Source organism: Taeniopygia guttata, chromosome 1A (assembly GCF_048771995.1).
Source record: "Taeniopygia guttata chromosome 1A, bTaeGut7.mat, whole genome shotgun sequence".
Lineage (NCBI taxonomy): Eukaryota > Metazoa > Chordata > Aves > Passeriformes > Estrildidae > Taeniopygia > Taeniopygia guttata.
The window spans coordinates 49,597,625-49,618,206 of NC_133025.1; the positions used below are offsets into that span (position 1 = coordinate 49,597,625).

Consider the following 20,582-nt stretch of genomic DNA (forward strand, 5'->3'; position numbering starts at 1 on the left):
CACAGCTGCACTGCTCCTGGAGGGGTGGTATTCAGCATTAAGCATGTTCGTTTGGCCCTTTTCTCTCAGAGACTATAAATCTGGTTTTGTCCTAAAAAGCCATGAGCTATCCCCCATCCCATCTTTTTTGGGCACATTCTCGAGCATGTCCTGCAGCAAAGCCAGAGGGAGACAGAAAACCTGACATGGCTCTGTCCCAAGTTCAAGAATGACCAAACACACTCCTGCTGTGGAAAAAAAAAAACCAACTTGCTTTATTTGTAAAGTCTACAAAATACAGAGGAGTCGGGTAGGACACATACTGTAAGTCAGAAAATAAATAAGTTTTTTTTTTGCTCTATATAAGTATAAGATAAAATGTGATTTGCATATATAAAATATAAAGTACGGCTCTGTACCAACATCCTGGCTGTGCCGAGAGGCGGAATGGCAGAGGACGTGAAAATAACTTATGTTCGTGCAATAAATAAACCCAAGAGGAGTTGGGGTGGGGGATGCCAACCAAGTGCCCCTTCCAGGAGTGGCAGGCACCTCTCTATAGGGAAGAATGGAGGCTGCAGCCGAGGGCGGCTGGCGTGGCAATACCCAGGCAAGGGCAGAACGGAGGGGTGGGGGAATCATCTACAGCAGCAGATCCCGAGATGGACCTGCCTCCTGCTCCCTCCCCTGTGCTGCCTGTATTTAGCGAACCCAGCTCTTCTCCAGCCTTTTAGCCTGCTCAAGAGCTGGTTGTCCCACACCGGTGTCCAAGCTGGAGGAAAACCAAAGGGAGGAGCCTACCTGCCTGCCAGGCAGCTCCAAGGAGCAGGGATGCTCTCTGTCCCTACTTCCCACCTCCTGCATCTTCACCCCTCTCTCTCCCTCCACATCTCTGACTCTAAGGGCCAGGAGCACCTTTCCATGGGCTTTGTAGGTGGTGGGGCACCAGGGAGGACTTGGTGGGGCCACACAAGCTGGCCTGTGCTGAGCAAAACAGTGTTTATCTCTGCTCCTGCTGCCTCTGCTTCCTTCCTGCCAGTGCTGCTGCATTTCAGACACCCGGCCAGGCTGAGTGTCCCGTCAGCAGGAAGAGGCGTGAAGGATGTGCATGATAGAGAAAGATAAAACAGCACCACTGCTTTTCCCCTTTGTGGACAACAGCCTGGAGTGACCCACTGACGTCTCCCAGCTCCGCCCTGACCAATCACTGTCACCTCTGGGGTCCCCCAGCACCACAAGCTGCCACAGTGCTTTCCCATTCCATTCACCCTTACCAGGCATTAACACGCAGTCACTTTATCTCCCCCTCTGACCTGCTAACCTTCCCTTGCCATCTGAATCCCCAGAGATTTCAGACATGCTGCCACCTCTCTTCCTGCTCCAGCTGTGGTCCAGGTTGTCTGCCTAATGCTGATACCCTTCTATCATGCCTTCTTCCCCTACACTGCAAAACCTCTCTCTCCTCTGGCACATGCTTCTGGGACTGCCTGGCCCACATGTGGCTCTCCCATGCCCTCTCACAAAAAAGAGGCACCTGGCATTTTCCTACCAGCTTGGAGCTGTGGGATGCTTCCCCACTGCTGCCTGTGTGGGTTCACTCTCTCCTGTCTGCACACCCAAGACGGGAGGGGGCTATGGGGGCCACCAGTGAGGTCCTGTCCTCCATCCAAGCACCCACATAGCAGCAGCCCTCCCTACCTGGGGGAGCTGGAGGTCAAGGGATGGGAGAAAGAGGATTTTGGGCACAGGTCTTGACAGAGAGGAGGTTGGGGAAGGGCTGGGAGGCAATTCATAGGGAAGGCACCCCGGGGAGGACTGTGCCCAGCGGGGGAACAGAGGCCAGCACTAGGAGTAGGCAGCCTGGTTGGTGCCGGACTTGACGATGGTGATGACACTGGCGGTAGCCACCTTGGCGGGGGGCCCGTGAGTGGCCACGGTGCGGGCGAAGCCCTGCAGGGCCTCGTACTTGCCACGGAGGGTGTCGAGCTCCAGGCGCATGGCAGCGTTCTCCCGGGCCAGCTTGTCCACCTCCCACTCCAGCTCCATCTTCTGCTTCTGCAGCTCTTCCTTCTGGCAGACGCGCTTCACTCGGCAGCTGGCAGCATAACCCCGGTTCTTCAGTGTCCGACGACGCTGCTTCAGCCTCGCCACCTCCTCCTTGGAGAGGCCCCGCAGGTGGTGGTTGAGTTCCCGCACTGACAGCCCCATCAGCTCCTCATCCGACAGCAGTGGAGTGTTCTCCCCCAGCTCCCGCTTCACCTGCCGGAGAGAGGGGTGGCTGCCTGAGACCCCCAAAACCAGCCCCCTGACTCCCAAGCCCCTGTTCTCACTGGTGCTCACCTTCAAAGCCTTGCTGGAGAGCCCGTCTGCAGCCATCCTTTCCTCGCTCTGGCCCTGCTGAGCAGCCAGGAGAAAAGCCAGTTACTGCCAGCCCCGTGTTCCTCACCTCAGAAGAGAGGACACCAGCCCTGCTGGTCCCCTGCCCGCTACCCACATCCCCCCCACCCCGGGCCGCATGACTCATCCCACTCCTTTTAAAAAAGTACATAGTAATAATATTAATAGCAATGATGACTGCAAGCAATAATAATAATGGGGCAAGGATGGACCTCCCACCCTCCTTCATCCCATCACGAGACGGTTGGGATGCTGCTCTGCCCAGGGGACCCAAAATGCCCCAGCCGTCTGCCGGGAAGCCAAGCCTTCCCCGCGGGGAGGAAACACAGGCGAGATCCGCCCGGGGCTGAAGGGAAAGTAAAAGCAGCAGCCCCACCGAGTGACACGGTGGCGAAGTCACCCAGTCGGGACCCGTGTGGAGATGCTGCCCCACCGCCCGGCGAGAGCACGGCGGGTCCCGGCGCAAGGGTCGGGTGTCCCCTGGCTCCGGGGGAGGGCGGGTGAGAAGTGGCCGCCCCGTGATTCAGCAGCCCCGGGGTGAAAGTCACGGAAGCGGTGCCTGCCCCTCGCCGATGGCCGGTCCCTCGCCGCCCCCGGGTTCGGAGAGTGAGGAGGGGTCCGGGACCCCGGACTGCAGCCCAGCAGCGTCTCCCCACCTCGGGGATCCCCGGCCTCGTTAGGACAGCCCTCAGAGGGACGAGGGGGGCCGGGACGGGGCCGAGAGCGCCCCGAGAGGAATGAGGGTCTGGAGGGGGGCGGCGGGAAAGGAGGAGCCGGGCCGGCTGGAAGCTGATGCAATCCGGGCCGGGGATCCGCCGCCGGAGCCGGAGGAGCGGCGGCGGATCCCTCCAGGGCGGTGGCCGGGAATTGAAAAGGAAGAACGCACGGCCACGAGCGCGGTTGGCCGGCCGGCCCCCCGTCCCGTTCCCCCCAGCCCTAGTCCCGGTCCCGATCCCCGCCTTCGGCGGCGGCAGAGAGGCCTCCAGCCGGTGCCGGACCCCGCCGCCCCCTTCTCCCGGCCGCCCCTTAGGGGCAAAGACGAGGCGGGAGCGGAGGGGCCGCTCCGGCCGGCGCTCACCTGGCGGCTGCGCTGGTCCCGCGGGGCCGCAGCCGGGTCAGGGCGTCGGGCGGCGCCTCCAACCTCGCTCCCCGCGATTACTCACCCGCGGATTCTTTTCATTCATAAAAACACAGTCATGCGGTGACGTCACCCTCGCCACGCCCCCTTGCCGCCGCTGCCGCGCGGGGCGGCCGCTGCCCTTAAAGCGCCCGCTGCCCTTAAAGCGCCGCGCGGTGCCAGCGCTCCTCGCACGCTGCCAGCGCTCACCGCACCCCGCGCTGGGAACGCGGCCGCGCTCCAACAGCGCTGGATTGACCTCGCGCTCAGGGGAGGCGCACGACCGGTGAACGGCGCTGCCGGCAGCAGAACGCCCCACCGAAATGGGCCGCTACCGCTTTAAGAAGGGCGGCCCCACCCCTGTCGCCCCGCCCCTCACAAAGATGGCGCCTTCCGCCCCCCTCCTTCGGCAGGCGGCGGGCGCGGCTTTAATCCCGCCCCCATGGCCCCGCCCCAGAAGCGGCGCCGCTGATTGGCCCGTCCCGGGGGGCGGTGCCGGCGATTGGCGCGCGGCGGGCGGTGCGCGCGGGGGACGGCGCGCGGGGGGCGCTGGGGGCCCGTCGTGCTTTGCCCGGCGCCATCCCCGGATCCCGCCTCATCCCGATCCCGGATCCTGCCTCATCCCATCCCCGGATCCGCGTCACGCCGTGCCTGGAAGGGCAGGGGCCGGCGGGGCCAGTGGCCGCCTTTCCCTCAGGAGAGGCCGCCTGAGGCTCTGGGAAGATGCAGTTCTTTGGGCGGCTGCTGGACACCTTCAGCAGCGTCACGCAGATATTCTCCAACCCGTACCGCGTGAGGGAGGTGCCGGCCGCCGAGTACGGCGGTCACGCCTGCCTGCGGGAGGAGGGCAGGGTGGCCCTCTACAAGAACAGCCTCTCTCGCTCCTGGGACTGCTTGCTGGTGAATCCCCAGAGCCCGCAGGTCGCGTTCCGGTGAGTGACAGACCTTTAGCCGTCCCTGCTGACCTGGGAAAACAAAGACCCCAGATTGCTGATATCGGGACTGCTTCGAGGCCGTGGGTGTGGGGTGTTGTGTTGAAGCAGCAAGTGGTCTGGGAGGGGTGGGAGGCCCGTGCGTGTGCTGGTGGAGGAGTTGTCGTAAAACAGCTCGTGGAAGTAGGATGAGGTCCAAAAATTGCGACTACAGGCAGCTGTGATAATAGTTCCGAGCATCCATAGGTCCACATGCATTTCTGCTCGTTCATGTTGGTGTTCTCTCTGTTTCTGAGCAAAACCTGACATTGTTCAGGAAGAGGGATGCTCTCTTCCAGTGGTCTCCCTGCTTCCCTTGGAACAAGGGTGATCTTAGTTGAAGAAGGAAAGGAAAGTTTCCAGCACTGCCATTTGGAAAAGAGCTGTTTCCCTCACATACACAGGATCGGGGTTATTCCTTTGAGCAGGATGAACCTTGTGCTTGCCTTTTCTCCAGGCTCTTCCAGCTGGACAATGAAGCAGACGCCGTGGTATACTTTGAGCAATATGCCCGGCAGCTGCGCCCTTTCTACGAGAGCTCGAGCCAGCCCTTGTCCCTGGAGGAGCTCCAGCAGCTCAGCGACTGCATCCGCAGCTACCCCAGCTGGTCCCCTGCACACATTGCCGTGGAGTTCGGCCGCCGGGAGAGCTTCCGGCACAACCACATCCTGAGGCAAGGAGCAGGGTGTCTCCAGGGGGTCCGTGCTCTGAAGGAGCTTGGGAGGGCAGGCTGGGCTGTATTAGAGTATCCCTTCTTTGCTGTGGAAGCTGGTTGGTGGGTTTCAACCTGCTGCTGCAGAGCCTGGAGCTCTGGTGTTTAAAGGATTGAAGTGTCCTGCTAGAGATACTGATTAGGTTATTGCAAGCCTTCTGGAGCAGGCTTTTGGGGGAGGTTTTTGCTCGCTTTGTAAGCACTGAGAGTGGAGATATGGTAGGACTGTCTGGAAAGAGGTTTTGGCCACAAGGACTTATTGGTTTTTCATGGGGAATTTCTGCTGTGATTTAACCCCAGCCAGCAGGCACTCCTCATTTCCTTACCAGAAGGAGTGGGGAGAGAATTAAAAGAACAAAAGGTAGAAAACCTGGGTTGAGATAAAGAAAGGGAAAGCAAAAGCTGTGTACACAAGCAAAGTAAAACGAGGAGTTGAATCACTGCTTGCCACAGGCAAGCACGTGTTCAGCCACCTCCAGGGCCCCATCATGCATCATGGTGACTTGGGAGGACAAACACCATCACTCCAAATGTCCCCTCACCTCCTCCTTCTCCCCACACTTTATATACTAAGCATGGTGTCTTATGGTCTGGAAAATCCCTTTGGTCAGTTGGGGTCACCTGTCCCAGCTGTGTTTCCTCCCAGCCTCCCCTGCACCTCCAGTTTCCTTACCAGTGGATCAGTATGAAAAGCAGAAAAGGCCTTGGCTCTGTGTGAACTCTGCTTAGCAATAACAAAAATATCTCTGTGTTCAGCAGAAATCCAAAACACAGTCTCACACCAGCCACTGTGAAGAAAGTTAACTCTACCCGAGCCAAAACCATCACAGATTTACCAAGGATAGGGCAGATTGGTGAGGAGGTAGGGGACTGGAGGGCAAATGGCAGCACCATCTCCAGGTTGCTGACTGTAACCTGTTTCCTGCCTCCCTTTGGGCAGAGGGAGTTGATCCCATATGGAGGGCAGGGAAAGGAGCAGCATGTCAGGGAGAGAGTCCAGGAGATGGCTACTTGATGTCCCTTCCCTGTGCTTCTTCTCTGGCTAGAGGCTGGGCTTTCCTGAACCTGATGGTTCACACCAGATGGGACACACGTGGAGGGTACCTCTGTGTCAGCTCCTGGAGCAGCTGCACGCCCTCCTCTTCTCCGTGGCCATTCCTGGGCCTCACGCCGAGTCCTCTCTTGCAGCTGTGTGAACAGCACGGACAGCGAGGACGGCTGCACCCCGCTGCACCTGGCGTGCCGCAAGGGGGACGTGGAGTGCCTGCTGGAGCTGCTGGAGTGCCACGCGCGGGTGGACATCACCGACAAGAATGGGGAGACTGTTTTCCACTATGCTGTGCGAGGAAACAACCCCCAGATCATTGAGGTGGGAGCGACTTCTAGTCTGGGAGAAAGTGGGACTAGAATGGGTCTTCTCTGTGCTGTGATAGAGGTGGGAAAACAGCTGCAGACAAGGGAAGAAAAAGTCAGTTCCCTGTGTTGAGTTATTGCTTAAGCCTGATTTCAGCCTCTTATATCTCCTCTTTACTGGTGCTGTTTCCCATATTCAGAGTGCAGAATTCCACCCAGCACGCAAACAAGGATGTTAAGCAAGTTTCCCCAGAAAGTAATCCTTCTCTGCTGTTTACATCAGGCCTTCATCCTGTTTCTCCTCAGGCCCGTGGCCATCTGTTCCCTCTCTCCTGCGAGCAGGGTGTTTGGTTTTGGACAGAGTGCTCCTATGGGGAAGTGTGTGCTGAGGCTGCCGTGGGGAAACCTGTGCTGCCCACAGACTGAAGGGCAGTTTGGAGCTGCCCTGGGCTCTCCTGAGCTGCAGGACCTGCTGTTTGAACTGAGTGGCCTTGCATGGGGGACAGTGATCAGAGCCTCGAGGCAGAGACAGTCTGAGGTTGTAGGTGTTCTTGATTGCTGAGAAATGCTGAGCAGAGTGACGGGGTTTGTAAGGTGTGGGTGACCTTGCACATGGTTCCTGAAGTCTGTCAGCTCCCCAAGACTTGGTGTGAGCCTGGGACTGACTCTTCCCCATGGCTGCAATCCCCATGTTTGCCCAATACCTGTTGTGACAGCTCTCCCTCTGCCTACCAGTCGGTGTTGGAGTTTCCTAATGCATGATGAGATAGGATGAGGATCAGGGCTTGCCATGCTGTGGGATGGGCAGTTAAGAACTTTGTATTAAGAAGATATTCTCTTCTTTATTTCTCTGGTGGCATCAACTTGGCTTGTTGTCTGATCTTTCTCATGTTTGTTTTCTGTATTGATTCCTTGCTAAACCAGCAAAAATAAACTACATTTCCACTTCTCATGTGTGCACCAGGGTTTGCAGGGTTTCCCCAATGTGGCAGTGAAATACTTTTCTGTAACAAACCAGTCAGCACGTAACAAATCTGCAATTTACAGGGAGCAGGGATGGAGAGGACAGGCTGTAGCATTGTGAGGGGTCCAGTGCTCCAGAGTCTGTCCTCAGAGCTCAAGAAGAGATGATGCTCCTCCATGTTCATCTGTCTATTTATTTATTTATTGTCTCCTTCTTCCAGCTCCTGGGCAAACCCCCAACGACTGGCTTGGACCACCTGAGCCATGAAGGGCTGACAGCTCTGCACCTTGCGTGCCAGCTGGGCAAGGAGGACATGGTTCGGTCCCTGCTGAAATGCCATGCCAGCTGCAGTGTCGTGGGCACACTGGGCTACCCCATTCACACAGCACTGAAGTTCTCCCAGAAGGGGTACGTAGTGTCCCCTCCAGTCTGGGCACTTGTGTACTTGCTCAGCATTGGCCAGGGGTGTGCTCAGTAGGACAGGTCTCGTGTGTAGTCATTGACAAAAAAAGCAGGGAAGTGCCGGTGTGGGAAAGAAAGAAATGCCTGCAGAATAAAACCTTTTTCTCCTGGAATTAATACCTTATTCAGTATCAGACATCAGGAGGAAGACAAATTAAAAAAGGTATGTTTATGAAATGCATTTTCTCAGCTATAGGAAGATGATTGGCTGATGCTTAGTATTAATTGCTGTACCTCTGTCTTTGAGTGCTCTGATTCTAATAAGCTTTTCTTTCAAAGCTTAGTTTTTCCTGTCTTCTGTAGGCCAGAGATACTCTTGACCCTTAATAACATGCTCTGGAACGGAATCAAAAGAAGCACAATATTTATTCCCTGTTTTCTTTGGAGAAATTCAATTCCATTTGTATATGCTTTTAATACTTAATGTTCAAAGAGTGTCCAAGCTCTACAAACAAGGCTTTCAAGACAACACTAACTGCTGGTAGCTGATTTTTAAGCATTTTAAAAATACTTCCCAACATTAGACACACATTCACAAGCTCAGAATGGGCATAGGTCACTGAGGTTGTGCTGGGGCTCCATTTCTTGCACAGGGTTTTTTTGGTGGAGAAGATAACCAAATTTCAGAAGTCTTCCTATCCTATTTTCTAGGCACCAGATATTGGTCTCTTCACAATAGGTGTGATTTTTCACTTGTAGGGAAGTACACAGATTCTTAATTTCAGCAAGTATTTTAACTATTATAGTTCTATCCCCATGTTTCTGTGGAAAGACAGAAGAGAAAAATTTTGCTTCTTGGGTTTGGAGAGTGTCCAGAAATGCCATATTCCTTAATTAGAGAAGCACCCAGATGTTGCTTCACAACTTGTAATTGGTTCTCCTGCTCCCAACACCACTTATCTTTTTTGCTTCCTGTTATGCCCACACTTTCTGTGAAGAGCAAAACAAAAGTGCAGCTGAGGAACTCGCAGGTGTTGCAGAGATGCTGCTGCTGTAGGGTTTCCTGGTTTTCCTCTGGGTAGAAGGCAGGTGGTGATGTGAGTGGAGGTCTTGAGTCAAGAGAGCAGCCATCCATCCTGTCATCTCGCTGTGTTTCCCAGGTGTGCCCAGGCCATTCTCGAGGCAGATGCCAGCCAGGTTTGCTCTAAGGACCCACGCTATGATGCCACTCCACTGCACTGGGCAAAGAAGGCAGAGGTAAATAGAGACAATCCAGGGGGAGGGCCTGTGCTGCTACCCAGCACCTTGTTGGAATCTGTGATATTGATGATTCCAAGATTGTAAAAGGTCTCTGTCTTTCTGCCCCATTGCCAAAGAAGAAGCCATAATTCGTCTGTGCTGGTTTTCAAGGTTGTTTATTCTTGCTTATCTCTAACATGTTCTGCTGCCCTGCCGCAGGTCTGTCCTGCAGGGCAGCGTGTGGGGCTCTGCCCTCAGTGGGATGTTACAAACATTATATACCAGAAACTACTTGTGCTGTATTTACAATAATGTGCCAATATCTATCATCTACGTTGAACAGTGTGTCCCCAGACTAAACCAATAGACAAATGCCAACACTACAGTGAAACGTGGAGGGCATGAAGAAGGAGAAAAAAGACAAAACACACCAAATTTCCTCCATCTTGTCCCCTCTGAACCCCTAATCTAGAAATCTAAAATTTTACTTTTGCACCCATGCCACACTTAATTGTCACTTATATCAAACACTCAGAGCTTGTAATTCATCCTGTAAGATTGAAAACTCTTTTCCATGGACAGAGATCAGAGACAGTGTCTCTCGGGGCTCTCTACAGGGGAGTTCCTGACCTTCTGCCAGGGTCCCAGGCCTTCCAGGGCAGCCAGAGGGAAGCCCTGGATTCCCACAGCACCTAATTAATTCCTTCTGTGCTAACTTGTCTGAGTGCATGTGCAGAGCCCTGGGAGTGTCAGAGCCCAGTGCTAGTTGGTGCTGTTTGCCACAGTGAATAGAGCAGCAGAGCCTTGCAGTGAAATAAAGTGGTGGGCTCATCCCTAGTATTTCACCTATAGCTCTGAAGCTGCCAGCTTGTCCTTTTTCCCTTTTGCTGAAGAAACTGCAGCCCTGTCCCTGAAGCATAGTTGCCCCTGGAGGGAAAACTCTTCTCTGCCAGGTACCAAACAGAGAGCCTGCCGGGGAGCAAACGGATTGATGCCTTGGAAACTGCAGGGGATGTGTGAGGTAGGCACAGAGTGGTGGCACGTGGAGGAAAGTCCATCTCCTTCCAGAGGCCTGGCAGGATGGTTATATGCCATGCTGGAACATCTCAATGATGCTTGTTGCAGGCAGAGGGCATTGCTACAGGAGGGCTCTTTTTCCTCCTGCAATATCCCATTTCTCTCAGAAATGTCCTGTGGAGTTTCAGAGCAGACTTGAATTTGCTTGGCTTATAAAGAGAAGTTCAGAAGGCAAGATTTTTCCTTTTAGTCTGCAAGGATCCTGGCTTGAGTAGGAACTAGTTTTTTCTCCACTGATCTCAGCCATTCATTATAGTTGTGTATCAGTCCTGAAGGATTCAGAAGCTCCAGCCAGATTGTGCAGCCACCAGCTAGTTCTGTGGTAAAAGACAGAGAAACCCCAGTGCTTGGAACAATTCAGCTGGCATCTGCCAGCCAACTGTATCCAGGCTAAGGCTCCCTCCAGTTCCCCTGGTTTGTTTGCCATGAGACCTGGATGGTTTGAGTTCCAGTTTGTTGTCCTCATGACTGCTTTATCTCTCCTTGACGTGGTCGCTGCACGCTGGGGCACAGATGACACGGCTGCTGCTGGAGTACGGCTCTGAGGTGAACGTGAGCAGCCGCACGGCCGACATGGCTCTGCACATCGCGGTCCAGAGGGGCCGCCTGGACTGCGCCATGGTGCTGCTGACACACGGCGCCCACACCAACGCCCGCGGACACGATGGCAACACGCCGCTGCACCTGGCCATGAAGGTGAGCTCTCTGCAGAGGCTGCGGGGAAGGAGAGACCATTTTCTTGAAGGGTTGAGACAGCGACAGGGTTATTGTATTTCTGGCTGTTTCGTGTGGTGTTCCCTTGTGAGTGCTTTGGCTAATGAAAAGGGAAGGAATGAGAAATCATCTAGTGGTTCTTGACAGACCTTTCTCTTGTCCCCTAGCATGACCACCTGGATTTGATCAAAGCAATCATTGTCTTCGGAGGAGATGTTGAGATCCCCAATGATTTTGGGGAGACACCAGGATTGTTGGCAGCCAGGAGCAGCAAAGGTGAGGGCGCATGTCAGCAGCCTTACAGGGTGAGCCCAACATCCTGTCTCCCCTTGGCGGGCATAACAGTGTCTTGGGGAGAGGTGAAAACACGCCATGCATGGGTGATGCTTCTCCAACATGCTTTCCCAGCTTTTAGTTGCTCACATAGTAGGCACCTACTTTACTAGCAACACAGGCTTTGCGTAAATAGTCCTTGATGAATTTCTCTTCTGTGGCACAGAGATGCAAGAGGAAAAGCTGGCATGCACTCCTCCTCTTTCGGGCCACCATGTCAGGCACTGCAAGCTCACAACGGGATGATGTAGCACTGCTGAACCACCCAGGCACAGGCAGACACGGGCAGGTCTTCAGGGCCAAAGAAGTGTGTGGCACACACCCTTGAAGCTGCACAGCAGTGGATACTCTTGCTGTGCACAAGTCCTGCTGCCTGGCATTTGGGGAGAATTACCGGGGACATGTTTTGCCCTTCCCCAGGTCATCCCAGAGGTTTTGTGAGGGTCAGGCCTGCTGTGAATTCGGCAGAGCACGTCCCCCGGTGGTGTGCACATGCACTGATTCTGTTTCTGATCTGTAACTCCCCCTTCGTCACCTAAGGTGCGAACCGGAAAGTGCTCTTAGACCTGCTGCAAATTGTAGGGACCGAACGCTGCCACCCACCACCCAACCCCGAGTCCCCAAGCCTGGCACCATCTGCTGCCTCCTTCCTGGAAGGCCAACCTTCCTCACGGAGCAACCTCAACAGCTTAGGTAAAGCCTTCCCTGGCCCTCCCTCGCTCTTCTCCCTTCTTGCTTCACAGTGCTGTCTCGGACCTCTTCTTCAGATGGGCTATGCTCTGGCAACTGTCAAAGCTCTCACTGCCTGGTGACTCTGTGGTTACTGTCCTCATTCACCTGTTGCAGGATCCCACCTCTTTTCTCTGCTTTTCCTCTCTGTGTATTCTGAACTCTTGTACTCAAAACATTTGTTTTATACACCTGACACAATGTAGCTCTGTAAAAAGAAAGACTGATTCCGTCACACGTCTGGGAGAGGGGGCACTTAGCCTTCAGGTACTTTGTCCCCTGGGTCATGTGTAGAAGGGAAGGTGCTTGCTGGTCTGCCTTGAGGACCTCCCAGTGTTGTGCTGGACACAAGGAGATTTACAAGTGTCACTTATTCAGATCCTGGAGGCCAGCAGCTGGGAGAGGGAAAGGGTAAAGCCTGAGGATAAGCAACCTTGATCTTGGGGTTTGTTATGCATAGGAAAAGCCTAGCATGGGACATATGATTGTAGTGAATCTTGTGGTCTATGCTGCCCAGAATAAGCACATAGGTCTATTCTAAATTGTGGGCTTTGCTCCAGAGCTCAGGAGGCAGCAAGAGGGGTTGTGGACTAGGCAGCAGGGGAGTTGACTTGGAGGGTCATGAGAAGAGCATGCAAGTGGATAACATCTGCTTGTGGACCATTTCCCATCTCAGGCTGGAGGTTTTCTTTGCAAAACACTCTTGTGGGGCCAGAGAACAATCCTGGAATGTGTCTGTGTCACCACAAATCTCAGTGGCTGTTGGCACCAGGACTTTATTCTCTCCACAGCCCAGTGAAGGCAACCCATACCCAGTTCCAGCTCTGATGCAGTGGCAGAGCAAAAACCTTTTTTTATTGTGGACTCTGCCCTTGAAGAAACTCCTCACCACAATTCATTGTCATCCACAGCCACCTTCTGGCCTGGGTGCTGGCAGGAGTATGTAACTTCTCTCCCCCGTTCTTTCTTTTGGTTTCGCAGGCTGGCTTCTCACCTAGCTTGGATTGGTGGCCCACACCCAGGGTGGCCTGGGTGAACATCAGCTGAGGGGTAATGACAAGTCACCCTGCCCCCACAGTTCTCCTGCCTAGGTTTCTTTGAGGAGTAGATTTAGGTTTTATCTTAACAGCTTGCAGTAAACTGCGTAGTGGGCATGCTGCTGGGCCCTGCCTTCTCTCACCCACTGTGCACATCATCTGCTTTTCCAAATCCTGTCTTTTCCAGTGCATCTACAGCTGCCCGCTCTAAAGAATGGTGTTGCTGTCCTTTGGTGTGGAGTTAAATTTGGGGGGTACCTGTTAGCTGTGGGTAAGATGGCTTGTGTCTCCTGCAGGGACCTTTATTCGATGGGGAAGGGAGTTGGATATTCTCTCTTTGTTTATGGTGGAAATCAGCTACCACATTTGTGATCTCTAATTTATTTTTTCTCTTTCACATGTTCATGGCCCTCTAGGGTACAAGGACCTTCTGTATATTTCCACAACACTTGGACAGTTGTTGAAGGCACAAGATGTTGTGGACATGCCCCGTGAGGCTAGAAGAAAGTAAGTGAGGAACAGCTTCTGTCCAGGCTCCTGTGCAACTTGAAGGTGAAATCTGTGTGTGAATTCTCCCCTCTCACACCCATGGGGAAGGCATCCTCAGAGAGAGCTGACATTATTTCATGTCCATCAACATTGCAGTTTTTCCAGCATCTTTTGAGAAATCTCTTGTTTCTGTAAATGACCTCTGCCTGTCCTGCCTGGAGCTGCAGTGGAGCCTGAGCTCAGGAAGTGAAACCCTGCTCTGTCCCTCCCCTGTGCTACTGGGCACCCAACACTGTTTTGGCTTTGTGTTTTCCCCATCTCTACACGCTGCCCTGATGTTCACTCAGCTCCTCTGCACTGTCTTGACAGTGCCTGCACCTCGCCTTGTGTGGATTGGAGGAGGAGTTGGCACTGAAGTGCTGCTGGCAGGATTTAGGTCTGTCTGCTTTTTTTATTTATGACACAATACCCATTACTGTGTTACTACTTGACTTGAGTGTGGTTTTGGCTGGTGACTCTGGTGTAAAGGTTAGAGGTGGCTATGCAAGAGCAAAGGATGTTGCACCAGCTTTGACAAGGCTTTTTGGATGTGTCTTACTTGCACCTGAGAAGGCACCGCTGGATTTATTTATTCATCAATTACATTGTCTGCAGCAATCTACTTGCTGGCATAGCTTCCTCTCCCCAGGGCCATGTTCCCACAGAGTGTTCTGTGATTCATAATCTGTCCCACAGCTGCCAGTCATCTGTGTCTTGTCTCTCTGCAGTCAGGACCGGCTCCTGTGCTTGGATGGAGGAGGTATCCGTGGTCTTGTGCTCATCCAACTTCTCCTGGCTATTGAAAAGGCCGCGGGCCGTCCCATTCGTGAGATTTTTGACTGGATTGCGGGGACCAGCACTGGAGGGATCTTGGCCTTGGCTATTGTACATGGTGAGCACATAATGGGTCCTTTCTCACTCTGGTCTGAATGTTTCTCCTGTGGGAGTAGATGTGTGGTGGGAGCTGCCTCTCTGAGTCCTGATCTTTTCTGCCTGCCAAAGGAGGGAAGGGATGTTCCTTAATGAAGGAGAGCCTTGACCTGGCTTCACACTTGCTTCTCTTCTCAGCTGTCTTTGAGCAGCTTTCTGGGTTTTGGGGAGTGCATGGTGGCAGAGTTCAATGTTCTGTACTTCCTGTGCTCTCCACAGAGGCCTTAGAGCAAGGTGATTGATAACGGGAAGCTGCTCCGAGCTTGTTCTTCCTCTGTAATCCTTCCCAGTCATGCTGCTGAGAACCAAGCAGATGATAGGAGCAGCTTGGGAAGGAGATTGGATTGGGAGTGATATCTCCCATCTCCCACTTGTCTTGGGAAATCCTTGCTCTGATGTGCTGTTTGTTCTGCCTGCCTTTCCTCCCACTGCCTGCTTCTGCCAACACTATTGCCCATCTCAGGGAAGTCCATGGACTACATGCGCTGCCTGTACTTCCGCATGAAGGACATGGTGTTCCGGGGGTCTCGGCCCTACGAGTCAGAGCCCCTGGATGAGTTCTTGAAGAAGGAATTTGGGGAAAACACCAAAATGACAGATGTCCGAAGACCCAAGTAAGTCCTGCCTCGGGCTGTGCTTGTTGATGCTGTCTCACACGTGCTCTACACCTGTGTCAGCAGAGATGCTCAGCCTTAGAGCAGACCTGGAGGAGTGTGATGTGCAGACTATTGAAATCATAAGTATTTTTATTTTCCATTTTACTCATATTCTCTCATGTCTACTTCTCCAGGGTTATGGTGACAGGGACGTTGTGTGACCGACAGCCAGCTGAGCTCCACCTTTTCCGGAATTACCCTGTACCAGAGACAAAACGCTCCACTGAATACAAGACAAGCGCTTCTTTCCAGCCACTCACTCGGCCAGAAGGTAAATAATGGTACACAGAAGTCCAACTGGTTGGCTGGGGAGGTTTCATCCCTCAGAGACAGATTTCATGTTCTTCCTCCCATTGCTCTGAAAATCAGCAATGGCTCATCCCTGGTCTTGGCTTGTAGTTAGATCCTAGTGATGGTTCCCATTTCTCCTCTGTCTTCGTCCCTTGGATTCTCTTGTACCGGGAACAGGGCCTGCTAGTGAGGTTCATGAGGAGAGGGGTCTGCTAGAGGAGTCCTGTGTACAATCAGCATCTTTCCCTAGGCTCGCACAGAAAAACATGGAAAAGCCACATAACTGAAGTGTGCAGCCCCCTCCTGCTTACTGCCTGGTCTGGCACACATAAATGGTTCACTATCAAAATAGCAGCAAGAAAATGGATAGAGAATGAATTTGACCCAGGATATGTAGGAAGTGGTGAGAACATCTTTTAAAGGCCTGCAGAGTCATCTAGTGCATCCAGGCAGAAGCCCTGCTGCTGGGAGAAAGAGGCACAGCCATGTAGGGCAGGGTTTCCTGGGATTGCAAGCCATCCTGATTTGTGTTGGTGGAGGTGGAAAGCTCCTTGTGCACAGCAGAGTTGCTACAAGAGGCCTTTTGCTCTCTGTCCCTTGCAGAGCAGCTTGTGTGGCGTGCTGCCCGCTGCAGTGGTGCAGCTCCCACTTATTTCCGGCCCATTGGCCGTTTCCTGGATGGAGGGCTGCTGGCCAACAACCCCACCCTTGATGCCATGGCAGAGATCCACGAGTACAACAAGACACTGATCAAAAAGGTGAGGGAAATCCTAGCATTGACTGGTAACTGGAGTTTTTTGGCCTCTCTGAGCCTCTCTTGAAAAAGCGGGTGTGAGATTGGATGCATCTTACTGGATAAGCAAGTTTGCAGTGCAGCACGCTAAAAGGGAGTGTATGGAGGGGGATATGTGTGGGGAATAGTGGCTGGGAGGTGAGATACCTCTTCTAACAAGTGTGTGAGAGGGGGAGACAGTCTCATCAGCCTCTCCTTGTTTCTTTGAACCAGAATGATTGAGTTGATGGTTGTATGTGGATGAGTTGATGTTGACATGGCTCTGCAGGGCCTTTTTCTGCCCAAAAATAAATGGAGAAGACAAGGGTAAAGTACTCTGCAAGGCTGAGGAGTGAATGCCTTCTGGGTGTGGCAAGTTCTTCAAAAAGTTGAATAAGCAGTGGCAGCTATTGCTCCTTGTAGCTGAAAGGGGAGGTGTGTTGCCAAAATGACCAAAGATTTGGAGTGCTTCATGGTATTCTGGTTCTAGGGCGCATCTCCAGGGTGCTCCCATGGGTTTGGGTGTGGGAGGATGGGAGAAGAAAAGGCTGCTGAGCCTTTTGCGTTGGCTTTCAGAGCTTCCCCAAGAAGCTGCTGTGAAAGACATGCTTCACTTTCATTGTTGGTCATTGCAAACTGATCTTTTGTCTGTCCTCAGGGTCGGAAGCAGGAAGTGAGGAAATTGGGGTTGGTGGTCTCCCTGGGAACAGGGAAGCCTCCGCAGGTCCCAGTGAGCTCTGTGGATGTTTTCCGCCCCTCAAACCCTTGGGAACTGGCGAAGACCGTCTTTGGAGCCAGGGAGCTTGGCAAGATGGTGGTGGATTGTGTGAGTACTGGGAGGAGGCAAAAGACCCCTGGGGTTGCTTTCAGGAAGAGAGAAAAGGTTTCCAGTTTCCAGCTTCCTCCTTTCAGAAGTAAATTCTATTTTCTTGGAATTGCTCTGACCATGGATGTAGTGGGTAACTTAAGATTTGCAGGAGCACTGCAGGCCTGAAGACCTGTCGGATTAATTGGAGTTTTGAATGCCCCAAAGGGACACTCATCCCCAAGGGATATTCTTGCAGCTGAAAGGAGCTAAGGACAGCATGGTGGTCAGTGACTCTTAGGAGCATTTGCAGGTGTGTGTTTGTGAAACTCAGTATCTTTCCAGGAAGCATTGTTTATCATCTGAGCAACCTGGGGAAAAAGCAAATTAATCATGCCTCAGAAAACAGCAATTAATTTTTCTTTAGAAAAGCTTTGTTTTTCCTACTGAGGAAATCAGTAAATACTAGAAAAGTGAGAGAGTTATTAATTAAAAACAATAGTTGAGAGCTGTGGTTAGTAGTGTGTAGTTGGCATATGCACTTGTGTGCTTCAGAAAGAAGATCATTGCATGTTGTTCATGAAAACACTGTAAATGGATGAAAGCCAGAAGGATCAGAACTGAAGTTCTGACTATGATTTTAATGTAGTAGCTTTATATCCTTTTTAGCTTCCTGAAGTGAGAAAATGCCCAGAGTCCTTTTGTTTCTCCTATCTTTTATCTCAGGGCTCCCAGGGAAGCTGTCCCGGGATAGCCCAGTAATGTAATCACAGGCTCTGCTGTACAGGGCTTGGACAGAATGGATAGCGATGAAATCCCAAGGAGGCTGTCATTCAGATCATCTTGGGAGTTTCTGTGAAGGAATCCACTCTGCGCTGTGGTGGATGAAGGGTCTCTAGGGTGCAATTCTTGTCGCCCAAGGAGGAGCACTGTCCTTACAATCAGAATGAAGAAAAGCCGCCCAGCTCTTGGTGGCGAGCAGTGCCATCCAGGATGCCCTTGCTCCTGGTTTTTATTTTCCCTCTGGGGCTTGTGCAGTTGGACATGGTGCCAGGGAAGCCTGTTGTAGGCAGGGGAAGAGCAGCCAGGCTGTAACTGCGGGCCTGTTTCTCCTGCAGTGCACTGACGCAGATGGCCCAGCTGTGGATCGTGCCAGGGCCTGGTGTGAGATGACGGATGTCCCCTATTTCCGGTAGGAGCTTCCTTTCTGCTCTCTTGCACAGACCTATTTTTATCCCTGTCACTTCAGACCTGGCTGTGGCATGCGTCATCCCAAATGGCATCCCCCCAGAGGCACGCCTGCCCAGAGCTGCCCCCTGCACACGCCTCGGTGACAGGATGGAGCGTGCCCTGGCCCTGCACAGGAGCTGAGGCACCCAGCACGCCTGGTCTGGGCTAGTTAAGGGATGTTTGGGAGGTGTTGTGTGGCACGGCCCTTTGGGATGTGCATCCTGCCCTGCTTCACTGCGGCTCAGCCTTGAGTGTGCCTGGGCCTGGAAGGAGGGGGAAGGTGTCTGCTCTGCCAGCCTGACAGAGCAAGGGCCAGCGAGCACCGTGGGTGGGAGCTGCTTGGTGGGAGTGTCCTGCTTGGCAGGCTCGTGCCTGGTCACCTCCGTGTCTGTGCGCAGCTGGTGATGCTGTCTCACTGCCCGCAGGCTCAGCCCTCAGCTGCACACTGAGGTGATGCTGGACGAGGTGAACGACGCTGTGCTGGTGAACGCTCTCTGGGACACCCAGCTCTACATCTACCAGCAGCGGGAGCAGTTCGAGCAGCTGGTGCAACATCTCTGCTCATGACTGACCTGGAGGCTCCCACTGAAGGCAAGGAGCAGCAGACACTGAAATCACTCAGATTTGCCCTTGAGCCAAGGTGTTGAGGTGGGGACAGACTTGTAATAATTGAGAGGAATTAATATTGAACAGACAACAGTGCACATACATATGTATTCCCAGACACAGAATGTATGACACGTATGATAGCTGTGAAATGCTGACAGTTATATTTGTGCTGTAACCCCATCTCTGCTGCTGTGCTTGGTTTTGCTGCCCTGCTCTCTGACCCAGAATCCAAAGCCCTCACCTACTTGTCTTGAGCTGTAGCAGCTGGAATGTCTCCTGTCTGTGCAGTACCTTGACTGACAAAGCACCGTGCACCTTCCTACATCACAGAATGGCCTAGGCCTGATAAAGCTTCAGGGATTGCTTGGCCTACTGGGCCAAAGGTATTTCAGAGTGTATAGTATGGGGAAAAGGGATTATTTTTCTCTCAACACACCCAGTTTGGAGGGGAGCAGAAAGGCTGCAACTTTTTGCAGTAGACATGATGCAGAAAGTTGCAACTGGCCTTGGAGAAGGGCAAGCCTTTTATGAGACAGTTGTCTTCTGCAACAGTTTCTCCTTTTCCCTCTGAGATGGGCTGGCAACACTGTGCCTGGAGAGGGAGCAGCCTCCCCCAGCCAGGACTTTATGTGCCACTGATTTGCTGTGTTACACTTTACTCAAGGGCTGAGATGTGAAAGCCTGTCTTTACAGCAAGCTCAGTGGAAGGGACAAGAGCCTTGGCTTTGTAGAGATCAGTTCTCTTTATTCTTCACATGAAACTGAAGTGCTCTGAGATCGGTTCCCCACCAAAGAAGCCAACCTTGGGACAATTTGGATTTACTTTTTTATTACTACTGGAAATTTTACTGTGATTGCTACACCAGTTGTTTCTGCAGTAATTTTTGCATATTTATAAATAATTTGTGTCTCTATTTGGAGGTGTTTTGAGGAGAAACCTGAAAAACTGAATTTTTAATCGTTTTCTTTTGAAAGAAAATGGACTGCTGCTGTGAATGGACTGCTGCTGCCTGTTTCTGTGAGAAACTAACATGTCCTAAAATAAAGAGGGATTTGCATTTGTTTCCAATGTCATTCAGTCCATGGTGGTCTTGTCTTTCTCTCCATCCTAGGAGTTCCCAGAGGGGTTCTAGGCTTGCAGGCTCTGAATTTCTTATAGGTAGAAAATCAGAGAAAGGGCTCCTTGAGACACAGGATTTATACCATTTGTATGGGCTGAAGAGGTGAATGAGCTGTACCTGCAGCCAGCCCTGGGAGCACATGGGTGGTATGAGTGGCTGGTTACCCCACAGCAGTTGCAAGCAGAGTGGAGAGGCTTTGGACCAGCTGCAATATGAGGATCCTCTTGGAGCTGTCCAGGCCTAAAAAATAGAACACTAAGTTTTGCTTGATCTGTCTCTTCCAAGACACATACCCAAAAGAAATCACAATGGCAGTGCTGGTCCCTGCTCACCAGAGGTGAAACCTGGGAAAGGGTTCAGATAGAAGCCTGTTCCTGCTGTTAAAGAGTTTCACTGGGAGTGGGAGGGAGGCTGAGAGCCAGAGGGCTGAAGCCTGGTGGTGGGGGGATATGGGCAGGGGAGAGCTGAAATTTGTGTAGAGCTTTCCTTGCGTTTCCCAGTGCCTGCTGCTCTTTTGTCACAAGCTGACAGGGATCTCCTGACTGGCGAGGGGCCTTGGTGAGAGAGGCCTGAGGAGGCCTGGCTGGCTGGGCACGGTGAGGCCGAGCAGCCTGGC

At 52.7% G+C, this 20,582-nt stretch overlaps 2 protein-coding genes across 4 annotated transcripts; one reads left to right on the forward strand and one right to left on the reverse strand.

Annotated features, from left to right (window-relative positions):
* Positions 1–228: 228 nt before the first annotated feature.
* MAFF (MAF bZIP transcription factor F) lies at positions 229–3,600 on the reverse strand. Of its 2 annotated transcripts, none has more exons than XM_030263013.4 (3): positions 3,455–3,600; positions 2,320–2,376; positions 229–2,238 (listed from the first exon to the last, which is right to left on the reverse strand). In XM_030263013.4, the coding sequence occupies exons 2-3, from the start codon at positions 2,353–2,355 to the stop codon at positions 1,825–1,827; spliced, it is 450 nt and encodes a 149-aa protein (XP_030118873.1). In that variant the 5' UTR covers positions 2,356–2,376; positions 3,455–3,600; the 3' UTR covers positions 229–1,824. The 2 variants fall into 2 exon arrangements, with proteins under 2 accessions (XP_030118873.1, XP_012424640.1); XM_012569186.5 differs by having other exon boundaries at positions 2,320–2,373; positions 3,455–3,585.
* Positions 3,601–4,037: 437 nt separating this feature from the next.
* PLA2G6 (phospholipase A2 group VI) lies at positions 4,038–19,919 on the forward strand. 2 transcript variants are annotated; one of them, XM_030263014.4, is made up of 16 exons: positions 4,038–4,425; positions 4,922–5,137; positions 6,365–6,545; positions 7,714–7,901; positions 9,056–9,152; positions 10,725–10,907; positions 11,093–11,201; positions 11,799–11,951; positions 13,441–13,531; positions 14,281–14,444; positions 14,946–15,096; positions 15,273–15,409; positions 16,033–16,187; positions 16,860–17,027; positions 18,125–18,198; positions 18,662–19,919. In XM_030263014.4, exons 1-16 carry the CDS (start codon positions 4,217–4,219, stop codon positions 18,801–18,803), a joined length of 2,418 nt encoding a protein of 805 aa, XP_030118874.3. In that variant the 5' UTR covers positions 4,038–4,216; the 3' UTR covers positions 18,804–19,919. The 2 variants fall into 2 exon arrangements, with proteins under 2 accessions (XP_030118874.3, XP_030118875.3); XM_030263015.4 differs by lacking the exon at positions 11,799–11,951 and having other exon boundaries at positions 4,057–4,425.
* The last annotated feature ends 663 nt before the right edge of the window (positions 19,920–20,582 follow it).